At 36.7% G+C, this 23,822-nt stretch overlaps 2 protein-coding genes across 4 annotated transcripts; both read left to right on the top strand.

The window, feature by feature from the left end:
* Positions 1–1,333: 1,333 nt before the first annotated feature.
* On the top strand, positions 1,334–9,084 carry LOC113775700. Of its 3 annotated transcripts, none has more exons than XR_003468918.1 (4): positions 1,334–2,027; positions 8,085–8,221; positions 8,577–8,713; positions 8,781–9,084. XR_003468918.1 is itself a non-coding variant. In XM_027320684.1 (3 exons), the coding sequence occupies exons 1-2, from the start codon at positions 1,466–1,468 to the stop codon at positions 8,189–8,191; spliced, it is 669 nt and encodes a 222-aa protein (XP_027176485.1). In that variant the 5' UTR covers positions 1,334–1,465; the 3' UTR covers positions 8,192–8,221; positions 8,781–9,084. The 3 variants fall into 3 exon arrangements, 1 of the variants encoding a protein (XP_027176485.1); XR_003468917.1 differs by having other exon boundaries at positions 8,567–8,713; XM_027320684.1 differs by lacking the exon at positions 8,577–8,713.
* A 4,094-nt stretch (positions 9,085–13,178) lies between these two features.
* Positions 13,179–22,413, top strand: LOC113774812. The gene is made up of 5 exons (XM_027319437.1): positions 13,179–13,325; positions 16,891–17,105; positions 20,558–20,800; positions 21,005–21,159; positions 21,963–22,413. The coding sequence occupies exons 1-5, from the start codon at positions 13,227–13,229 to the stop codon at positions 22,148–22,150; spliced, it is 900 nt and encodes a 299-aa protein (XP_027175238.1). The 5' UTR covers positions 13,179–13,226; the 3' UTR covers positions 22,151–22,413.
* Positions 22,414–23,822: the final 1,409 nt, after the last annotated feature.

Genomic DNA, 23,822 nt, shown 5'->3' with positions numbered 1-23,822 from the left:
AAATTCGAACCCGAAGCCAAATCGAATCCGAAACACAAACAAAATTATATATATATATAGTTAATATTTTTATATCTATATAATGTATAAAAAGAGAGAGGAGGGATTTGTATCATTTTTTATAATTCCTATTGCATCATCTCCCAAAAATATACACACACAAACATAGGACTATCAATGGGATTGGGCCAACCCGAGCTCGACTCATTCGGCCAGATAAAAAATCCGATGAGCCCGACCTTTTAGTTAGCCGATCTGAGTTTAACCTTAAAAATTATGTCCGAATTAAATATGAGCCGAAATTGGGCCTTATTAGACTCAAACCCGATATAGGTCCGGCCCTTTAATTACCTATATATATAATATTTATATTTTGATATTATGTATAATTATATATCCAAATATATTATTATTAAATACTAAATATATATAAATTACAAAATACAAAAATACATCTAAAGACTTTTTCATGAGTTTTCTTGAGAACCAATATTAGTAATGCATAACTAAATCTCTAACTTTTCTTATTGGTTGAATAAATTTTTGTGTTAGCATAATATTAATTGATTTTTTTTGGTCTACAAACACAAATCATCAAGCATGTTTAGATTCAAATCACAAGATTATAAAAAAGTTTCAACTTTTAAAGATGTATTGGCTTATGATCGCATGTTTTATTACTATTTTTCATGCATTTTGAACTAATTAAATATAAATATTGTTGGAAATTTTTTGGTTTATATACTTTTTAAGAACTATTATTTGTTCATAGTTAGTTTTAATATTATAGTCATGAAAATGTTAAATTAGTTTTACAACTTAATAGTTATAGTAATTGTATTAAGAAAATTAAGGAGTAATAAGTGAATTTGGGCTAAACCCGATTAAGGCTCACAACCCGAATATTATGTGAATTGAGTATGAGTTTCACATTTATGAACCCGAAACTCATAACTCAAAACCCGAAAATGTTCCAAATTAAATGAGTTGAATTTAAACTTATGAAAACCCGACTCATTAGACCCGATTGACAGGCCTACACAAACACACACATGCATCCCATTTTTCTAGCCTACCAAAACTTCCAATAAGACAATAACCACCACCAACTACTTATCCAAAAAAACAAAAAAAAACACAATTCTTCCATCCATATTTCTAAAACAAAACCTTAAATTACTACTAAAAAATTTAATAATTTTGTCATTTAGAAAATTTTCTTTTTGGATTTATACGCACATAAGGTGTGCCGTTCCCACTGATTTCCTTAACGTTCACGTCATAAGGTGTGCTTTTCCTACTAATATGTATATATAGTGTCGCCAGTCTCCTGGCTCCGTCACACGGTCACTGGCAACCGCCAACTATTCTCCTGTTGTTGTCTACTCTATCCACCCCAATCCATATAACTTCTCCCCTTTTTCTCCAATTCTCTCCTCAAATTCCTACCACCACCACCTCCGAAATGGCGATGACGCGTCGTCTCATTTCTCAAACCCTAATCTACCACCCCAAATCATCATCTACCCTTCCCCTCTCCCCTCGAATCCTTGCTCAACGGCACCGTTCCGGCAAACCCCGGGTCACCGCCCAACTCATAGAAATCGAGTTGGATTCTTCTTCCTCTTCAGCTTCATCTTCTTCCTCCTCCTCTTCCTCCTCCTCGTCCTCCGCGTCATCGCCGCCGTCGTCGGCTGATGTGGAGACCATCAGCGGCGGGATCAGGAAGCTGGAGGAGGTCATACAGAACATAATCGTGCGCCGGTCCGCTCCCGATTGGCTTCCGTTTCGACCTGGGTCTTCTTACTGGGTGCCACCTTCGAATCTCCGGAACCATCCCTACGGCGGTGTGGTGGAGGTCATTGGGAAGCTATCCACTGCTGCGCGGCTCCACAGTGAGGGTCATCTTGGTCCCAGTCTGAGCCAGGGGAAATCTACTTCGACTACTTTTGAGTTCGTGACTGACGATGAAACGCCGGCTTTCCCGTCCTCTCGCGGTTGGCCCTCCACTTCTTATTTCATTGAAGGTAAAAAGAAAAAAAATGGCAGTAATTAAGTGATTAATTCAGTATGTCCTTACTAGAATTTATAATTGAATTTGATAAGGGTTAATATGCTGAGAGCACTTCTCTGCTTGTATCCAGTGGTTGAGGGGAAAACGAGGAACAAATGCTCTTGTCCTTTGATGGGCTAGATACGATTCTCATTTTTAGATGTCAAATAGATTGCTTTAGCTTTTATGATAGTAAAGAAATAGATAAGAAGGGGTGATGATAGAATTTTGAGCAAAACTAGGTTTAATTTCTTGGTTTTTATGTTTTAAGTCATGCTAACAGTTCGTTGTTATTCATCTTAGTGAAATGGAGAACAAAATTATTGTTGGCTGGATATGATGCATTGCCTATTATTGTTTAAGCCGCATAGAAGTATCATGAGTATGCAGAGGACAACTTCTGAATTGTGGTTTTAAAGTTGTTACTAGAGCATAGTGGAGCTCGATATTTGGGGTTATAGCACAATTTGCGGTAGTTTAGTGGGGTTTAACATCAGCCAGCAGAAAATGAGGGTGTAAAAGTACATTTGGAGTCTCATGACGTGTATACAGGAACCAATAGGTGAATACTTCCTTTAGAGTTGTCAAGGAAGTAGCTGAGCTTTAAAACTACGTATCAGGTATACACTGTATGACTGGGTTAAGTATATGAGTTCTGAAGAAGCATAAATGAGGTGATCTAAGAAGGCTGCTTGAGCATTGTTATGCATTCTATTTATCTAAAAGTGAGATCTAATCACAAGATGTAGCAGGTCTTTCTATCTATAGTCTTTTTGTTCGGTGGAATATTTGTGTTTAAAACTCAACCGTCGTCGTCTATTTGCTGTGCTCTTTGGAAAATTTCTGCAAAAAGCTGGATCCTGTTGGCCTGGCTCCTCTATCAATGCAAATTTTTAATGAGCTAACATCAGTGACTTCTAATTTTAATATTTCCTTTAAGCTGTTTTTCTTCTTTATCTTCTTTTGTGATTGTGCAATATTTTCTGATAGCTAAATTATCAATTTTTAATTCCATTGTGGTGACAAATGGAGCAAACTGCTTTGGCACTATAAACTTTCAAACATACAGTTTTCCTTTTGATATAAATGCATATAGTTGGAGTGATGCTTGTGACCATTTTGCTCTGCATTGTTTGGTTGTTATTTTTGTGGTGTCTGAATTGAACTTCTATTTCATGGGAGACCAGTTTGAAGTGAATAGTTACAAGTCTCAGTTTTGATATGTCAGATTCAACATGTTCGATAGTGTGGATGGATCTTTTCTAACTTTGGTAAAGATCCATCAGCTTGCACAGTGCTTCCTTCCTCCCAAACACTCCAAAACTCCATATTACACAAATTTTGCCTTATTTCCTATTATTGCCCTTAGTGGTTCGTACTTCACATAATTTAATAGGACTAGTTGTCCCTGTGCTCCCTGGTTCCTTCCCTCCATTGACCTCCCTCTCTTGAAAAAAGGGCCTTGTTTCTATATCACATAGCATGGCTATTAATTTATCTCTGAATGTGCATTTGATATTTCAGACAGCGTTGTAATCTGCTCCTCTAAATATGATATCCCCATCCCCTGCTTCAAGTTTTCAGTATATCATGCTTACGATACCAAAATTTCTTCCAAGTAGCTCAAAAGTTCAAAATCATTTGAATGCTTTAAGCATTGTCTTTGGTTCATATGCCATCAGCTAGGTTTTGTGCCGGTCTTTTAACTTCACCAATCACATAGATGATGAAATTAACTTTGGCAATGGACCTTTTTCAAGCTATGGGAATTCTTTAGAAGATATATTAGTGTCTTTCAGACTGCATATTACATGAAAATATACTAGTCTTTTACGCTGAAACTATACCTCATATTTTGACTTAAATTCTAGAAGTCTTTCTAGAATAATGTCTCTCGAATTACTTATGCCTATGTGCATGAACATGGATATCTTTTGTTCTGCTAATGGTTGACAAAAATTAAGAGTAGAAGAATAAAATAGTATGAGGAATGCAAAGGTTATTAAATAACTTTGTTTTCTGTGTCTTCTTATTCAAATTCTATGCTTCTTGCTGAAATTAATTTCTTTCCTAGAACAATATTTTTTGGTACTTTTATCCATCTTTTCTATATCCCTCTTTCAACACTTCATATCAGGCATTATTATGTCAATCTTCTTATCACAGTTGTTATCAAACTGTGCTCACATGGCTTTCATCATTTAGTAAATTCATATTCAGCAGCCTTTCAACTTCATTTACTGGTCTTACCAGGACAATGTATACATAACATGGTCAAATTTTTTGCTTTCCATGTAAAACTAACTTAATTGAGATGTGAAAACTAAGAAAAAAGGGGGAGAAAAAATACTTTTCTACATTCCTTTGGACTACACAATATACATATATATATACACAAGTGTAACTACCTAATTAATATATGATACTTTAATCATATGATACCTAATTAATACATGATACTATAATCATATGATACCTAATTAATACATGATACTATAATCATATCTTTCCTAATATTTACACATATCTTCAACACTCCCCCTCAAGCTGGAGTATAGATGTTGCTCATGCCCAGCTTGTTACAAAGGTAATCAACTCGAACCCCATGTAGAGCCTTCGTAAAGAGATCTCCCAATTGTTCTCCAGTCCTTACAAATCCTGTAGAAATCAAGCCCTGCTGTATTTTCTCACGAACAAAATGACAATCTATTTCGATGTGTTTTGTTCGCTCATGAAATACGGGATTGGATGCAATATGAAGAGCTGCTTGGTTATCACACCACAATTTTCCAGGCATTGAGGTTTTGAGACCTACTTCAGTTAGAAATTGATTTATCCACATGATTTCACATATCGATTGTGTCATAGCTCTATATTCTGACTCTGCACTCGATCGCGAGACAACATTCTGCTTCTTACTCTTCCATGAGACCAGGTTTCCTCCAACAAAGACGCAAAATCCAGTTGTGGATCTTCGATCTGCCTTGGATCCTGCCCAATCAGCATCTGAAAAACACTCAATCCTAGTATGACCATGATTTTTATACAGAATACCACGTCCAGGAGCTCCTTTTAAATAACACAAAATTTGTTCTACAGCTGCCCAATGATTAACAGTAGGATTAGACATATATTGAAGGATGACCCAGCCTACAATGTGCTTCAAATGGAGTTACAATTCCAGAACAAGCTATAGACTTTGGTATCTGTGTGTCAAGAATGTAAAGACCTCCAGATTCATGCCCTTTACCAATAATCTGCTTCGTCGTAAGATCCTGAAACAAGCAATAGTCAGGAAAGAATTTGGCAGAACAATTGAGGGCACGAGTAAGTTTACTCACAGAAATTAGATTAAAAGACAACTCAGGCAAACTTAAGACAGATGACAATGAGATTAATGGAGTGGGGTTAACTGAGCCTGATCCAAGAACATGAGATTTTGACCCATCAGCTAAGGTAACTGTAGGTGCGGATGTGTGTGGCTGAAAGGTAGAAAATAGACTAGAATTACCTGTCATATGATCTGTGGCACCAGAATCAATTACCCATTTGGAGGACGAGGACACAAGGCATGTGTTTGGTTTACCTGACTCAGCGATGGCAGTTACGGGAGTAGATGAAGACTTTAATGATTCTTGATACTGAGAAAATTTAGCAAATTCATCTGCAGAGATCGTAACAGACTTTTCATGATTAATAGCATCATTGGTAGAAGCAATATGTGCGGATTGAGTTCTCTGGTTCCTGTACTGCAATTTCTTACAATCACGCTTCATATGGCCCGGCTTTTGACAATAGTAACACACAACCACTTCTGCATTCTGTCCCCGAGTGTCAATTCCTTTACCACCACCTTTGTATTGCTTCTTTCCAAGACCAACAAGAGCACTGCTGGACTGAACAGACTGGGTATTCTCTGTGCGAAGCACCCTACTAAACACATCTTGCAAGGATGAGATGTCAGGACCGGAAAGAATTTGAGATTTAGCAGCTTCAAATTCAGGTGAAAGACCAGCCAAAAAACTCATAATTGCCATCTGTTCCCGTTGAGTTTGCTGAACTTTCACATCAGAACTAAACGGTAACAACAGATTAAGCTCCTCATAAGTTTTCTTAAAATCCATAAAATAAGTCATGATGGACTTATCTTGTTTCTCTGCACGATAAAAGGCTTGACACACCTCATATATGCGAGAAATATTCCCTTTACCAGAATACAAAAATTCTAAATACTCCATTAATTCCTTAACAAATTCACAGTGATTAATTAAGCTAATTACTTCACTGTCAATAGAATTCCGTATTTGCAGGAACAATCTAGCATCTTCCCTTAGCCATGTCTGTCTTGAACCATCTTTTGGAGGATCATCAGTCAGATGATTGTCTTTATCAATGCTTCGCAGATAAAGACGAACCGTTTTGCTCCAATCAAGATAGTTAGAATTGTTGAGTTTGTGGTCCGTGATCTTAGACATCACAGGAACCACATTAGACGTAACGACAGATTTCGTTTCTGCCATGGGTTCAGAATTAACAGAATAAAAACAAAAAAGGACAGATCTGAACTCTTTAAAACAAGAGTGAAGAATAGAACACAGATGTGTCCTATACAGAACCAGATGAACCGAATGATGACTACTGAATTTTCCGGCAGCGGACAGAGACCCTAACCTTGATGGTAGGGCTCTGATACCATGAAACTAAGAAAAAAGGGGGAGAAAAAATACTTTTCTACATTCCTTTGGACTACACAATATACATATATATATACACAAGTGTAACTACCTAATTAATATATGATACTATAATCATATGATACCTAATTAATACATGATACTATAATCATATCTTTCCTAATATTTACACATATCTTCAACAAGATGCAAATGCCATATTTAGAGATAGCATTGCTTAAATTTTGATAACTTTCATTCACTTGCAGAGAAAATATTTTTCTCCAGCTCCATGGGCTGTTTATTCTGTATGTTGAGAAGCATCCGTTGGTGCTTTAGGATATGATTCATTGAATTGCTAAGTCAGTGCCATAGTTGTACATCTGGAAACATTTTCTTATCTATATGATTTAAATGATATGCAACTGTTACGTGACGAATAAGCACATAGTTCGTACTATGGAGGACCAGCATATGGGTTCTGGTATGACTTAGACCTTGAGTTTAAGGCCTAGGGCTGGTGACATTGAAAGTTGAATGAAATTTGAAGAAAGGGCGAGAAGGATCATCTAGGAATCTTTGGCAATCTCGTTAAGGAAATACTGTGGTACACACTTTCAAGAGGGCTTCAGAATGTAGAGTTACTATTCTAGCACTGAATTCTATTTCTCTGTGACAAAAACTCTGTGTATCATGTTGAAAAAATTTAGAGTATGATAACATCTATTTTCACCTTATTGTTTTGTGCGCCCAGTGACAACATGTAATTTTAGTCATTTGAGTTTTCTATGTGTATGAAGCGTCTTGCAGGAATTCTCTGATACTGGAAATAAATTTTCTGCATATATAAGTAAACACATGAAATTAAGTAGAAAATTTAACAAGATCAATGGTAATGTACCTGAAACTTCAATTTCCTGTATTTGCATTATAAATCTGGCAGATAGTGGCCTGGGGGTATTATTATAAAGCATACAGAGCGGCATTTAGTATGTATGCATTAACAATTTCTTTTGGGTTTTGTTGTTTGTGATTTAGCTCGTGGTGGACAATCATACCAAAAATTTTCTTTAGCTGCTGAGAAAATATTTGACCTTTAAGCAATCCGAGTACAATATTGCTGAGAAATGGGAATTACTTCAATACTACAACTTAGGTGCAGTGTAGGGCACTATAGTGAGATTTCTTTGAAATTTTTGTAGTTACAACTATGAGGCTTCCTTCTAGTTGTTATTAGTACAGTTACCGTTGTTGTACGCTATCATTGTTTTTAGTAATAATATGATTGTTATTCTATAAGTCGAGCCATATTTTATTACTATACTGTTATTTACGTGACAGCACGTTTTGGCTTGCAGGGAGTGCACCAACATATCCAGTGTCAATGGAAGTGGAGATGGAAGCAGAGGTGAAGGTTCCGGACAACTCAAAGGGTGGTTCTACAGATGAGGATGAGGAAGGGTAATGACATGTCCTACCTCAAGAGGTTTGTAAGGTAAGCCAAATTTTCACTGTCAATGGGTAAAGCTTGTTTGGTTCCCAGAAGCTTGTTCGCCCAAGAGGTGAATGTATTGTTTAGCTGTATGGCTGTGTCTTTTGGCATTGGAAGCTGCATCCTTGTATTATGATATCAAGTTGATATTTTCTCTTTGTTGTCGTACTAGAAAGAGGAATTAACTTTCTCTAGTGTCATCGAGTTGTTTATTATGCCTTCCATTAGATACCTCATGCTTAAACATTGTTGGTCTAGAATTCACAGCCCCTGCCTCTGTCTCAACCATAAAAATACTTAAGCGACCCATCTCAGTTTGGTCTATATGTCCTGAATGCATGTAGATAGATGCATGCAGGTGTTTCACTTACAAGTCACCTTTGGCGTTGCATTTCTGGGGAATTTAGATACTAGAAGAAGCTCGCACTTTGGAGTTGTTTTTTTTCCTGTTAAAAGGGGAAAGGTTAGGAAAGATGGGCTAGCTGCTGTAACACGGTAAGTTTACAAGGTGCTTTAGAAATGTATTTATTCATGTTTCATTGTATTTCACTGGGATTTGCAGGTCTTCACCATTGGTACATATGCTAAACTTGGAATGGCAAGAAAAATCAGCTTTATTGAGGAAAGGCAAGCATGCGAATTTGGATGGTTGTAAAGATGAATCAATGGTACTTCGGGGATGATGATGTTCATCAGATATTGGTCCTTTCAACTTCTTGCCTATCCTTCTATGTAGAGAAAATATTTATGTAGAGAAAATACTTATGATCCTACTCTGTTTTGTTTAAGATCAACTTTGATGATGTAATGTGTCTCACATTGAATGAGCTGATGTTATATTTATTACCTTGGTTTTTCTCTGCCTTGCCATCTTTACATCTTCTGCAGTCTGTTCTGTTCTCTCTTCATTTGGTATTACTTGTATTTTTGGGTCAAAAAGTCATCATTGTGTAGATCAGAGAATTAATAATTACAAATTACTTACATTAAGACTGACAAATGCTAGAGGATCAGTGTGTGCATCTTTCTCAAGCCACACAGGAAGCTTTCCTTCCACCTAGTATCGTCAACAAGGTTAATGGCGAATTTTGCCAAATCATGACAATTGCGATTACATTCCCTCTCTATGAAGGTGAATGAACATCATCAGAACGCCCTACTTAAAAGTAGGATATCATCAACCATTTCTGCCAGCACATCTAAAGAGGAAATTCCAGTACAATTCAAGTTAATCCTGTCAACTAAATATTTTACAATCAGAATGAACTAGAATTGAAGTCCAGTGCTCGTCCATTGCCTTAGAGCAAGGCGGTCCTGATTGCCTCGGCCTCCAATATAGCAGCATCATCTCTTGACTGTTGTTGGAATTGCCCAGGTGGTGATGAGGCTGTCATTGTAATTCTAAACCGCAACACCATTACCCCCCTTGTTCTCGATTTTGTTCGAGACAGCATCAATGTATACAAGCACCGAGTGTTGGTTCTGGAGAGGCCTAGTGCGAGATTGTACTGCAATATATTTCTGTCAATCTAAGTCCCCTTTTTTTTCAATAACATATGTATAACTAATCTATTATATTCAAGAGGGAGGAAAACAACTGTGTGAGGGGGATTAGCAGATATACAGATTTGACCAGATCAAAGAGATGCTTTGATACTTGTTTTAAATCTTTTTCATTATAAATGAGGTTTGAACCTCCGATTTATAGCTGAAAGAGGGACTTGTCCCTTTTTTGGTGGCCATTGAATCAAAGCTCAGTGGTTTCTGTCAATTCTAAGTCACTTAGAAGGGAAAAGAGGATCAAAGCATGGAAAACGAAAAAGAACGCAGGAAGTGCTCGCACCATCTTTTGTATTTGAAAAGTACAAGGCTAATTATGTTGGGTGTTAGATCCCTTTTATAAGAGTAGCTACAACTATTTGTGTAGGTGCAAATTCAATGAAATACGGCACCAACAATAGAGAGGTCTTCTTAGTTATATTATAGTTTCATTAAATGTATTTTTTTTTTTATGTTTTTGCTGATAAAATTCATATCTATCTATGTGATATGTATAAATTAGACACGAATTCTACTCAACGTCGTGGCTTGAGCAGCAGTATGCGTTCCAAAGTTACCTCTCTACAAGTGAAAAGGTATCTTGAAGAATTGGGTGGGAAAGAAAAACAAAAGGAAAAGACCATACAATATTGTTTGCAAACTATTTAGCAGGACTAGCACGCTCTGAAGAGGGAACATAAAATTCATGTCCTCATGTTTATTTTTTTGACAAATATGTCCTCAAGTAGTTGTCTACTTACTTGTCTTTCAATAATAAATTTGAGAATTTCTTTTTTTTTTTTCCACTAAGCATTTTAAATAGAGTTTTGTCTATTTTAATGTCAAAACTTGGATGGAGGTTCAAATTTCACTGTTTGATTATTTACAATGTAAAAATAGTTAAGTTAGCTCGATTTTATCTAACTTGTTCAATTGGTTAGTTTTTACTTTGTATTTGAACATTGCCATAGTCTTCTTTTTTTTTTTTTTCATTTAGGGGTGTCCGATCTTTTATTTGGCCAGACTAATCCCCTAAGACTAGCAGACCAAGGATGCTAGCGAGTTACCTCACGTAGGGATGGCAACGGGGCGGGGTTGGGGCGGGGGACCCCTCCCCCGTCCCCCGCCCCGTTGCCTATTAGTTCCCCCCGTCCCCCGCCTCCTGCTCCCCCCGCCCCGCCCGCCTTGCCCCGCTTCCCCCGCGGGTGCCCCGCGGGGTTAATAAAATTTTATTATATAATTTTATTATAATTAAATTTTAATAAATAATCAAGTACTAAAATATCAACACATCACCAAATTATTATTCATTGTAATTTTACAATTGAAACTCATAAAAACAATCAAACATAAGTTATTTGAATACAATCCAATATGATGAAATAAATATAACTAAAATAGTCAAGTTTTCACTTTTAGTACAAATGCAATCACTAATTCATTATTGTGTTTGTGCTTTTTTTTGAGAAAAAAGTGTTATTCTATTAAGTGTAATTAGAAATTTAGTATAAATGTATTAGTAAATTTAGTATAACTAATTAATAAATTCTATTAGTAGACATGTAGAATTATTCATATAATTGATAATATCAATTATATTACATAAACTAATATACATTATATAATACATCTAACTAATAATATCATTATCATAAGTTTATAACTAATTAACTTACATGTTATATATAATTATATATATACTTTTTTTTGTTTTGCGGGGGGCGGGGCGGGGGATGGGGCGGGGGTATACTCCCCCGTAGGGCTGTCAACGGGCCGGGTCCGGGCCGGAATTCATTATTCCGGACCCGGACCCGAATTACTATGCCGGACCCGGACCCGACCCGTTTACCCGACGGGTCTTTTATTCTATGTTCCGGATCCGGATCCGGCGGGTCCGGCGGGTCCCGGATCCGGATCCGGGTCTACCCGAACAAATTTAGCAAAATTTATAATTTCTAATAAAAATGAAAAAAAAATATATTTGTAAACTAATTTTTAACTAATGCAAAGAAAAAACCAAATAAGAAAAGAAATCAAATTAACTTTATTAAAATACATCACTCTAATCAAATTATATTGATAAATATATATATTTAAAATTATTAATTCATTTATATCCGGATCCGGGTCTAATACGGGCCGGAATACTATATTCCGTATCCGACCCGTTTTTTTGTTTGACAAAACGGATCCGGATCCGGATCCGGAAAACGGAATTAAATCCCTACCCATACCCGCAATAATTTCACGGATCCGGTCCGGATCCGGGTCTAGACCCGACCCGTTGACAGGCCTACTCCCCCGCCCCCCGCCCCGTTTCTAAGCGGGGGGAAAAAATTCCCCCCGCCCCCGCCCCACCCCCCGCCCCAACCCCCGCCCCGAGAGCCCCCCGCGGGCACCCGCCCCCATTGCCATCCCTAACCTCACGGGAGTTGAACCCGGGACATTCCAGTAAAGACTGACGACTAGTACCGGTCGAGTTACCCGTGAAAGGTGAATCTTGCCATATTCCACCATATAACTTATGAATAAATCTTGTATATATACTAACAGTGTATATACTCTCAGTGTAAAAAAAAAATTAATCCATAACTTATTAATGTATGGTTTGTACAATCCTTCCCTCCCTCCCTCACCCACCCAATCCTCCCCCTCTATTCATGTATGGGTTATATGTCATTAACCTAATAATTCCCTCAATTAGCCTAAGCTATTATTAATTGGAAAAACCATATAGTGACAAGATAGGTATTATTTACATATAAAGTAGAAGAACCGTAAAACCACATAAACCCTGTAAAAAAATATCTTAACAGAAAATTCCATAGAAGCAGGGAAAGCTGTTATACCATATCTCCATATAGAAAAGCTTGTGAAAAAAAATCATAATGCGTGGACATGTACAAAATCCAAAATCTTTTTAAATTTAGGTACAAACCTTACTACTAATATGCAAAAAATTTGTAACAAGCTTGTGTATATGCCCTCTCAGTAAAAGAAAGGAAAACAAAAAAGCACTTATGCCTAAAAAAAAGAGAAAATTTATTCCAAAAGCAAATTTAGATCTTTAGTTCCACATCTATAAAAATTTCTTTTGGTTCAATAAAAAAAATTTTTGTAGCCGATTTTTTTTTTTCTTGTATATACACGATTACAAAATGTACACATCCAGCAAATTGTTCTAAATGGTCTTATAAAGTATAAAACCTGTTTTCTTTTTTCCCTTTTTTTTTAAGTTAAAAAACCCAACAAATGTAAGAATTCATGCAATGACGTGTCAACGTTCCATTGGTCAACGTTACAAAGTACCACGTAGCTCAGACCGACGACATTCGATTGAAAGGAAGAAAAATAGAGAAAAAAAGGGAAAAAAAGTCGTAAAAATAAAAAGCAGAAATCGAATTGTTATAATAATAAAAAACCCAAAGAGGAAGAAGAGTTGAGAGAAAGAGAGAGAGAGCTGGCTCCCATGGCTGAAGAAGAGCAGCATCAGCAGCAGCAACAGCTTCACTCTTCCCCTTCTTCTTCCTCTTCTGCTGCCGAAGAAACTCTGAACAAGCAAACCCAGGTAGAGAATGTTCCCTTCTTTTAAAAAAAAATTGAAGAAATCGCAATGGAAAAGATTCAATTTTGGGGTTTCTCATATGTGGATATATGTGTGCTCAGAAATGCCATAAACTTAGCATTTTTGGTTTTTTTTTTATCTTCTTTGTGTTTTTGCTTTTCAGATTTTATGGTTTTTTCAATTTTTTTTACATGGGTTCTTCGTGTATTTGTTTAATTTTGTTTCTATGATCTGGGCTCTGTTAGCTTCTGGCATATGATCGTCCGTGTGTGTCAGAGAGAGAAACATAGAGAGAGAAAAAGGCGATGAAAACCCTTAAAGAATTGAGTTTCTTCAATGGAAGGAAATGGGGTTTAGGTTTATTTAGAAAGTTCCTTTTCATTTTTGTTTCTCGCTAAATGTTACTTTGTATTAGTGTTTCAGGGGGAAGATTTTGAGAGAGGAGAGCCATGCCTTGAGGTGGGGATTTAGTATTACTTTGTTTTTGTAAGAAATCTTACTGTTGAGCACTGGAGGAATGATTGCTTTGTCCAAAATTTTCAGCGTGTGTTCCATGTGTAATCCGAGAATGCTGGAGATAGGTAGCTTTTTCCTACTAGTTTGAATGGAGAAAACTCGTGTTCGAGTAAATTAAGATTACCGTCTTGATCTTAGATTTCATCAGTGATGGAAATACTTGGTTGGTATACAAGGAAAGGATTTTTTTTTTTTTTTGCTTGCCTTTTAAATTTTTGTCGTTTCGTCTTTGGTGATGTTGGAGGTCTGGACTAGGTGATGGTTGCCAGGTGGCATCTGGGTGTAGATGATCAACTACATTTCCAATAAAAGCAATACACTTTCTCTAGCTCCATCACTCGAATTCTGCTTGAATTTATTGAGCTCCAACTTGCTTGAAATGTAAGCATAATATCTCCACAGAATCACCAAAGTCCAGTCTAGTGTGCATGATGATGTTGTTAGGTTCGGAAACTGGGATTCACAGAGAATTACTATATCCCATTTTCTTGTAATGCATTTAAATTGCGTTAGTTCTGTAATAGTAAAGTCATCATTGAAGATTTTGTTGTCCTTTTGGTAGTATTAAGTGAAAAACTTGTCACATGGTATGTGGATGCATTCAGAGTGTACTTTGTTCCACGAACATTGCTCTTAAAGGATGTAAGTTACAGCAAAGAAATAGTTGTTATATATAAGGGAATAAGATACTTTTTCCACCTAGATCTGGAGGTAGAAACTAGTTGTTATCTCACTGATTTGTGATATTATGGAACTAATGCGCCATTAAAAGATTGTCTGGTGGTTCTATGCTGTTATGAGGGTTCACGCTAAACAAAAGTTAATCAGGTTTTGCCATTTGCTTTTGCTATAAACTAGGTACGTTTTAAATGTGGAAACTTACTGCTAGAATGTTGCTTAATGGTTTCAATTTTAGATTGTTTACATGTAGAGCTGAGGGATAATTACAGTTTGCATTTTCAGTTAGATCGTACTTTTCGTTCAATTTATCACTTTTAGAAAGGTCACGATTGGTTAGGTGGTCGGTTATTACCATTATAAGAAAGCACGAAATTAGCTTAATATTGGGGCCACTTGATACAATCTATGTTTTTGGTGTTTTGCATCTGATATTAATAGAATACATGCTCTGCTATGTTTACTTCTGTAGGATGAATATAAATAGGTTTGATACATGTATCCTTGTTACAACGCAGGAAAATAGGATTGATTCTATGAAAGAGCCTTTTTTCGTGCCTTTTTTCTTTTTAGTAAATCTCTTTCTTATGTTCGAAAGACTATTTTCTGTGGCAACAATCTGTGGTACCTGGCAGTGACTGTCTGGCTTATGGCCTGTGGGACACTTTCTCAGCCTAGATATCATTGATGGCCCAAGATTTGATATTGAGACTTGAATCCACCCAAAATGCACCACAAATGGCCCAGTCTGGTGGCGTTGCCAACCATTAAGCTTGTCCAAGTTTTATACTCCTTTCACCTAGACAATCTGTCATCACTGTCTTCAATCAGCGTATTTTGTCCTAAATTGATGAGTTATGTATCATGTGTGAAACTGAATATCCAATTTGGCTGTAACAAATGCAACCATTGCACCCATTAAATTGTTCCTCAAATTTATAGGAGTCTATTTGCGTGCAATAATGGTCCAACCCTTTTGGGGTTGGTGAGGGCATTTTCTTTTTGGCATGAGTGGTGTGTGTGTGTGTGTTTGGAACTTTTTCAAAGAAGAGGTTCTAGTGTCCGGGGGGGGGGGCTCCAAGAAGGGGAGGATCAGAGAGATGATTCAGAAATGTGGTAAGAGGGTGTTGACTCACAGAAAAGGGTGTTTGGAGGATGACAGGGGGGAACCAGGGATGAGCCATGAAAAGTGGGTTGGTTTGCTTTTTCAGGGTGAGGCAGGAAGCTGGAAGGGTACAATGAACAGGGACAAGAGAAGAGAGGAGTATGAACTTTTATACTGGTAAACGAAGAGGGTACATCATTTATGTGTAATGATCATGCATGTTTTGTCCAGTAACTTTCTTTGGTTAAACAAGTAAAAGCATTATTTTTACAAATATTTTTGGTTAGGACAGAGTGTTAACTCTTTTAGTTGCCAATATGAATCTTTTTTGTTAGTGCGTGATCACGAATGGAAAAAACCAATACACAAATCATGCCAGCTGTCACCTTAGTCTTTGAGTCCCCAAATGCTCGTATGATATGGGCTGAATAGCAACATTTTTCCAGTGCTTGGTTATATCAACTGCCGCTGAGCTTATTTTTTTGAACAATTATTGTTCTATCCACGTTCCATGAACTGGTTATATCAAAATCTTTTCCTTCTTGTATTTGTAAACTGAGTACACAAGTTGTTCGAAACCCACTAGTTAGCAACTAAACAAGGAATTGATTTCTTGGCTGGTAAGATCATGCAGTATTTAAGTTGGAGTTAAGGATATACATTTGGAATTCTACTTCTTTTGATTCAAGGCTAGAATCAACCTATTTGGAAGGGTTATCCTGGTATTTCTAGCAAGATGTGAGGAAAAGAACCTTTTGTTATTTTCTTTTCAGATTTGATATTTCAAAATACCAGATGAGGAAGTGTTTTCATTAAAGCTGAAGTTTAATGTGACTTTTTGCCAACAATTTAACACCATAGCCCACCACAAATCTTTTGGAGGTAGCTTATTTGTTTGCCAAATTTGTGGAAGGTGTGCTATATTAGGTTCTGCCTATGTTGTAAAGTACAAATAAATGAAAATAAAAGCTTTCAGGGATTTTATTTCCCAGTGTGGTTAACGCTGTGAATAAATTATGATTTTTTTCCCTCATCATTCGGATTTCCTCCAACTAACTTTGCCGTTCCTTTCTCATTCAGAACTGGAAAGGTTTCATATTTTTTCTTTTCTTTGTTTAGAACATGAAGAATGATGTAGTTAACTTTATTTTCATTGACAAGCAAAGCTAAGAAACTTTATTTTGTTGCTGTGGAGACTCAATACTTTGTGCTCATATGGTTATATGCATTCCTTAATTGGGTTCTAATCTCTTTGTTTCAATTGTCTAGGCACAGTTTAGCAGCTTACCTTCGCTAAATGGAGATTTTCAGACGCTCCCGATCATGTATCCTTCATATTTTCCTGGATTTTACCCTCCACAACAGAACCAGGAACGGATGAATCATGGACGTGGCCTTTATGCTGTTCCAGCTTTTCCATTCATGGGGCCTACTGCTGCATTTGCACCAAATACTCTAATCCCTTTCACCTATAATATACCTTCGTGAGTGTTCTAGCTATGCATGACTTGATGGTATAATAATTCAGTAGTATTTTGCTTAGGTCAAGTAATCTTTCTGATTCTTTGTGCTGCATGCAACTTTACAATGGTTTTGCAAGTCCAACGCTTTCTTGTCTGTTTGATTTTATCCTGCATATAAGATTTTTTTCCTAATCTTTTTATTTTCCTCTTTTGCCTTTTTTCCAGCAGAGAGACATTACAAAATGGAATCCTCACCTAAATATCAAGCTATTACACACCAAAAAGAAAAAAAAAGGCAAACAACAATATTTTTACAGTTTAACAGGACAAAATGCATTGAGATTGTTTACTGGGATTGCTGCATATTAAAGGAATGGAATTATAATTTCTGAAGCAAAAAATGGTAAGGAGAAAAATGGTGCCTCTTAAATAAAACATAAAGAAATGGTCCCTCTGGTGTTTACTTTTATCTGCACATCAAAATGATGTTAATCTTTGGTTAAACACTTAAGTTTACTCATTGCAAGAAACTGGTTAAATCAAATTGAACTTTATTTGGCAATGCCTGAGATATGTGTTCATCATAGTTTAAATGGATATACTGATCTGCTATGTGGTGTAGAACATGATGAAAGGCCAGATGGGTGACTTCATCTCTGTTAGAATCTTTATCACTAAAAGTGATGGACATCTTTTTATATTTACTGATTCTTGGGCCAGGAGAGGAATCTTTCGATGGTATTACAGATTTACAATTTTTAAAACCTAATACCATTTTATTTCCTCCATAGTTTGAACTACTAGGGTGTTGCTTTTGTTGTTTGATATCTTACACTTAAGCAATTTTTTTATTGCCGTTGTTGGTCTTCATAAGCATCCAGGTATTGCGTGAATCTATCATTCTTCGCATATTTAGCTCTGCAACATGTATTCCCTGATATAAAGCACTTGACTACTTTGGTTTAGAAATTGGAAAAGGTAAAAGAAAGGACAATGGAAAAGCAAATGCTTATGTCATGTTGGAAATGGGCCTTTTCCAGCGGCATATAAAACTCAATCACCATGTTAGTTCTCCTCTCTGTTGGAATATATAGGATGATTATGTGGGTATACTTCTAAGCTAACAAGGTCAAAAAACTTTTTCTGTGATGTCCCAACTGGGACCCGCCTCCAAACACTGTGTGTGAATGTGCTGGAGGAGAGGTAAAGGACCAAGCAGAAGCACCTTGAGTTAGGAGAACATATCTGGTGTTTTCAAGAAGTGACTAATGAGGTCAGGATTTGGATTAGTGAATTTCAAGCAGGTTGCCAGGCCATGACTAGGTTAGCCAATCAAGACCTAGAGGGCATGGAATTCTTAGACACTGGTTACGAGGATCCTTCTAAGACTAAATCTGGTGCCAATTCAGTAGCTGGACCTGCTAGGTCCCCTGGACAAGATGTTTGAGGATATTATGTTAATTTTAGGAGAGTTATTTTTTCAGTAGGTTTGATTCCTCTTTTTCTTGCGAGAGTAGGCAGGCTTAGGTTGGTAAGTTTGGAATTGGGGCCTAGCTGGGGCGTCACATATTTCTTATGCTTTTTTACTAGCTTATTTAGACGTACATGTTTAGTGGATCTACTAAAAGCTTTTCCTGCATGTGAGACTTTGATGGAAGCTCGTAAGCATTTGCCAAGTATACTTGTCTGAATTGTTAGTAATGTGTCATAAAAGTTTGAATTTCCTTTCCGTGTTACAACATGACCCTGCATGTCAACCATTTCTCTTCCACACTCATCACTTTTTTAAGTGTGTTCAGCAAAATTAACCAAAGTCCCAGAAGATCATTGGGCATACGCGGCAATTATAGGCCTTTCTTATGCATTGTGCAGAAGTTGTCCCTCGTTACAAATTGTGCACTTAGCATGCAAAATAGCAGGGAAAATTATTGTTCCATGCATAAAATCGATCTTTAGTGTTGTTTCTGGGAGTATCACTCACTAAATCCTGAGCAAGTTGCAAGGTTTCCATATTTTGCTTTATTATATATAGTCCATAGGTTGTTCTTATTGAGTTAATAGGTAATAACACAAGTAGGGCTGTAAACAAATCGGATCGATCCAAAACTTTTGACCTGTGAGGCTGGGTTTCAAGCTTGTATCTTATACAAGCTTAGAATTTAAGCTCAAGTTCAATTTGACTTTCTTAACCTAAAGGGGAACCTTGTGTAGATACCATATCCTTATCATCAATCTTGTATTCTATAGGGTCTATCTCGACTGGAAACCCCGAAATTTGTTTCTATTTTTTTAATTTGAGTAGTATTTTATGAATATTACATATATCGATTTTATGGAATATAATAGTAAAAATGTAATTCTATGTAAAATATAGCTGTATGTTTCTTAAAAAATATAAAAAAATACTCGAGCCTTAACGAGGCAAATTCTTGGTATTCGAACTCAGTTCGATAACTTAATCGAATTCTAATCATTGTTCAAATTTGAGCTCGACCTCACTAAAAATTTTACTGGAACTGAGCTTTTGAGTTTTGACAAATTGAGCCTGAACTATTCGTTATGGCTTGATTTGTTTACAGCCCTAGGTGCAAGAGGATAAAAGTATGTTTTCTGACATTAATTTCGGTTAAGATTCAGTACAATCCTTGTTAAAGTAAATGATGCCCTTTTATTTTTCATTCAGTAGCTAACAAATTATGTTATTAGTTGGTTATTGTTGGTATGTGCGCATAAGAAATGATTGTTGGATAATTTTATGAACAAGCATTAGAGTTTGTTGAATCAAATAAGGTCTGTTGAAAGTATGCTTGCAGACTCGGCCCTTCTCCACCTGCAAAACCCTAACAAATTATATATCAAATATTGTTGATAAAGAACTACATGGAACCTTTTGAGGGAAATGAAACTTTGTCCTAATCTTTTATAGTTATAGATGTTCCTTTCATAGTAATCTCTTCTTCATATTATGGCTCCATTTATTTGGTTACTATCTGTCAGGATATTAGGACTATTGGAGTTTGGGCCCTTTGGGGTTTTAGACATGCTGAATGTGAAGCACTCCTTTCGCAGCTGAGATTTTGGATTCACAAGAAAGTAAACCGTCATTTTAGAATTTACCATATCCTTTAAAAAGATTTGAAGTGGTAGTTTGGTAAAAACTAGTTAACTTACTTCAAGGTTTTTACCTTGCTTGTTTAGCTTGCAGAGGCAATCAGCAAGGCATTTTAATAAATGCAGAAATCAAACATGTTGGGCAACATGTCTTGGCCTCCGAATAGTGTCATGATATTTTCTATGTGAATGCAATAATAATAATGTGTAGGAAGTTAACAACAATCCATTGGCATGCATATTATGCACTATTTTATGAAAATCGTAATTGTTTCCATCTTCAACTGCAAATCTAGAATTCTAAGTACAGGAGGTCTTGGTGATTTTATTTAACTGATTTGGCAAATCTGTACCATTCACAGTGGGCCAAGTCCACCAGAAACTGGAGCAGTGGGTGAGAATCAAGGACAACAGCAACATGAGCAGCAACAGCCGCAGCAAATGCAGCCTGGACATCGACAAGTTGTTGTAAGGAGATTTCAAATTGCTTTCCAGCTTGACTTGCTGCTTATTCTGAAGCTGGTGGCAGTTATCTTTTTGTTTAACCAAGATGGATCTAGACAAAGGCTGGTGCTGCTTGTGTTTTTTGCTTCATTAGTTTATCTGTAAGTAGCAGAGTTTCTCAGGATTTTCGCTTTTGTTGTTTGTCCACCGCCAAAAACCACTGGGCAACTGAATTCTTTGTTTTCAATGAAAAAAATCAAAAAGTTCATGACTCAATCAAAAGTTTGTTACATGGTTTATACTGTTCAGGTATTCTCTTGCTCTCCAGCTAATAAGAGCTGCAATTATTCTACTGGCTGATGCAGGTATCAAACTGGAGCTCTGGCACCATTAGTTCGGTGGCTTTCACAGGGGATGCACCGGGCAGCTGCACCTCCCCAACCACCAAGGCCTGCTGTGCGGGCAGATAATGCTCATGCTCCTGAGGGAGCTGGAAATGAGAATGATGCTGCTGCTGCCGGTACTTTGACTAACTATATCTCTATTGAAAATCTGTAAGCATGTAATGCAGAAAAAAAGGCAAGAACTTGTATTTAAAAAATTAATTTTTCCCAATCCTGTGATGAGCTCTCAACAAGAATATATTTTGGCTATTTATTTAATCTGATTGAGTTACTTCCAGATTCTCTCTTGTATAGCCTTCTTATTGGAAGCCTCATATGTTTCACTTTCTAATCTCTCTCTCTCTCTCTCTCTCTCTCTCTGCACACACACACACACACACGGAGAAACTCACATCTGCTTATTTGGTGATTTATCTAACAATCTTGGGTTCCCTGTGAAGGAATCTGTCTTGAACAACTTTCATTTACTTGTTTTTTTGGTGAGCTATATCAGAGGTTGTTTGTGGGCTCGGCTAGGTTCCCATTATTCGTGAATCAATTAGTCTGAAAGTCAATTTTTTTTGGGTATAAAGAATCCATGAAGAGTGCAAATAGACGATATCAAATGGAAAGAGAATGGTCTTGTTACAGTTGCTCCCTGCTGTAGTTTCTTGATGTTGATGTGATTCTCATCTTTGTTTGCTTAGCTGCACTATCTGCATTTTCACAATTTCTGCTTAACAACCTTACAGCTCATCTAGCACTATGATAAAAGATTGTTATCATCAGAATCTAATGGACAAAACTCATAAATGACCTGCATTTTGATATGTCAGTGGTTACATGAAGTTCCATTCTCGATCCCTTACTTATTTCAGACTACGGTTGTCACCAAAAGAGTAATCATTTCCTAACACATGACCATCTTCAATCTTGGCAGATGGACAACCTGTAGGCGAAAATGAGCATCAGCCTCTTAACGAGAATGGGGCAGAAGAGAATGAACCTGGCGTGGAACCTGGCAGAGCTGAAGGTGGCAACCGCTTGTGGGTAATTGTGAAGGAGATCCAACTGATTGTCTTTGGCTTCATCACATCACTACTTCCTGGCTTTCATAACATAGATTAAACTGTAAATGGATGTAGATCCATTATAGTTACTCTGACAAAGGTGGGAGAGTTAAACAGGCTGTCCTTTTCTTCACACCCACACCACCCCCCCCCCCCTCCCCCAAAAAAAAAACAAAAAAAAAAAACTATGTGAATGCCATAACTTTCTGGAGACTGTTGGAGGCTGTATGTATGTTGAAATGGATTTTCCCAGAACCAGCCCGCTGAAATGATGTAAAGGCCTTAACATAAATAACATTTTCCCTTTGGGATTTTAGGCTTTACCCTGAAAATTCTAGCATAGCAGGTCCTCAATGAGGAAGTCCCTTAAGAGTGGTGATGCACATGTTGAACGGCCCTTTTTGCTTGGGGGGTGTGAACCTTTGAGTTCCTAGGAACACATATATTCCTAAAGATTTTACTCCCAGCTATTAAAATATAGATGGTATTTAGCTTTCAGAGTATCACTCGCAACCGATTTGAGTTGATGCTTTTGGCAAAATCATTGTAAGACATATTAAAAGGAATTCGTGTTGAACCAATGGGTAATTTCATTCAGAAAAGGATCTGTTAATAACTATGACAAATTTTTTAATTAAATAAAGCATAAAAAGAAGATGGTTGGACATGGCGAATCAAATATGAATTCACGTTGATCTGGTTAAATTAAATCTACAGAATTTTTTTTTCTTTGGGTTTGGGTTTGAGTGTCGGGTTGAAGTGCGAATGATTTTGATAGTCACATAATAAATCATATAAATTACAAGTACAACGTAGTTAAATAAATAGAAGGAAAATTTGTCAAATTGATCCTCACAATTTTAGAAAAAAAAATTTTTGGTCCCTCGTATTTAAAATCAGCTATAATAGTCCTTCAGATATAAAAAAGTCTACCCAATTGATTTCAAAACTTGTTTTCACTCATTTCTCTAACTAAAAAGCACACGCATCTCTCATGTGCCCATAATTTTAAGGGTAAAAAATAAAACACATTTCGTTTCCTCTTAAGAAACATATCAGCTACCAAATCCTTAAATATAAACCTAGATTAAACAAGAGAGATTTTAACTTCTTCATTCTTTAATATCACGCCAACAACAATGCCGGTTTCCAAGAATCTCCCTTCTAGAATTTGCAGGTTTCCAAGAAGTCAAAATCATGAGCACTTTGCCACAATGACACCGATTATTGTTTGTTTCATTGTACTCTTCAATGGGTGAGTTTCTGAGGTGTCTTTTCTTGCTTTTCTACTATTACTTGTAGGTAATCATATTGAAATTTTCTTGGACTGGGGGTTTGGTAGCTTACAATTAGGGTTTTGGCAGCTGAAAAAATAGGAAAAAGAGGGAAGAAAGGGTTTGGTGGCTTACATTTTCGTCTTCTTTTTTTTAAAAAAAAAAAGAGAGAAAATGAAATGTGTTTTCATTTTTGTTCTTGAAATTATGAGCACATGAGAGATGTGTGCACTTTTTGGCTGGAGAACTGAGCGAGAACGAACTTTGGGACCAATAGGGTAGATCTTTTTATATCTGAAGGACTATTGTGGCTAATTTTAAATGTGAGGGACAAAAAAAGTTTTTTCTGAAAATGTGAGAGACCAATTTAGCAAATTTCCCTAAATAGAAATGGCAAGGAGACGGGTTTCGACCAGGAGACTCTTCCCTTGTAGCTCACCTCGTCGTTAGAAAACT

This window comes from Coffea eugenioides, chromosome 6, assembly GCF_003713205.1.
Source record: "Coffea eugenioides isolate CCC68of chromosome 6, Ceug_1.0, whole genome shotgun sequence".
Lineage (NCBI taxonomy): Eukaryota > Viridiplantae > Streptophyta > Magnoliopsida > Gentianales > Rubiaceae > Coffea > Coffea eugenioides.
The sequence above is the reverse complement of the archived record's forward strand: the minus strand, read 5'-3'. Positions and strand labels throughout refer to the sequence as shown.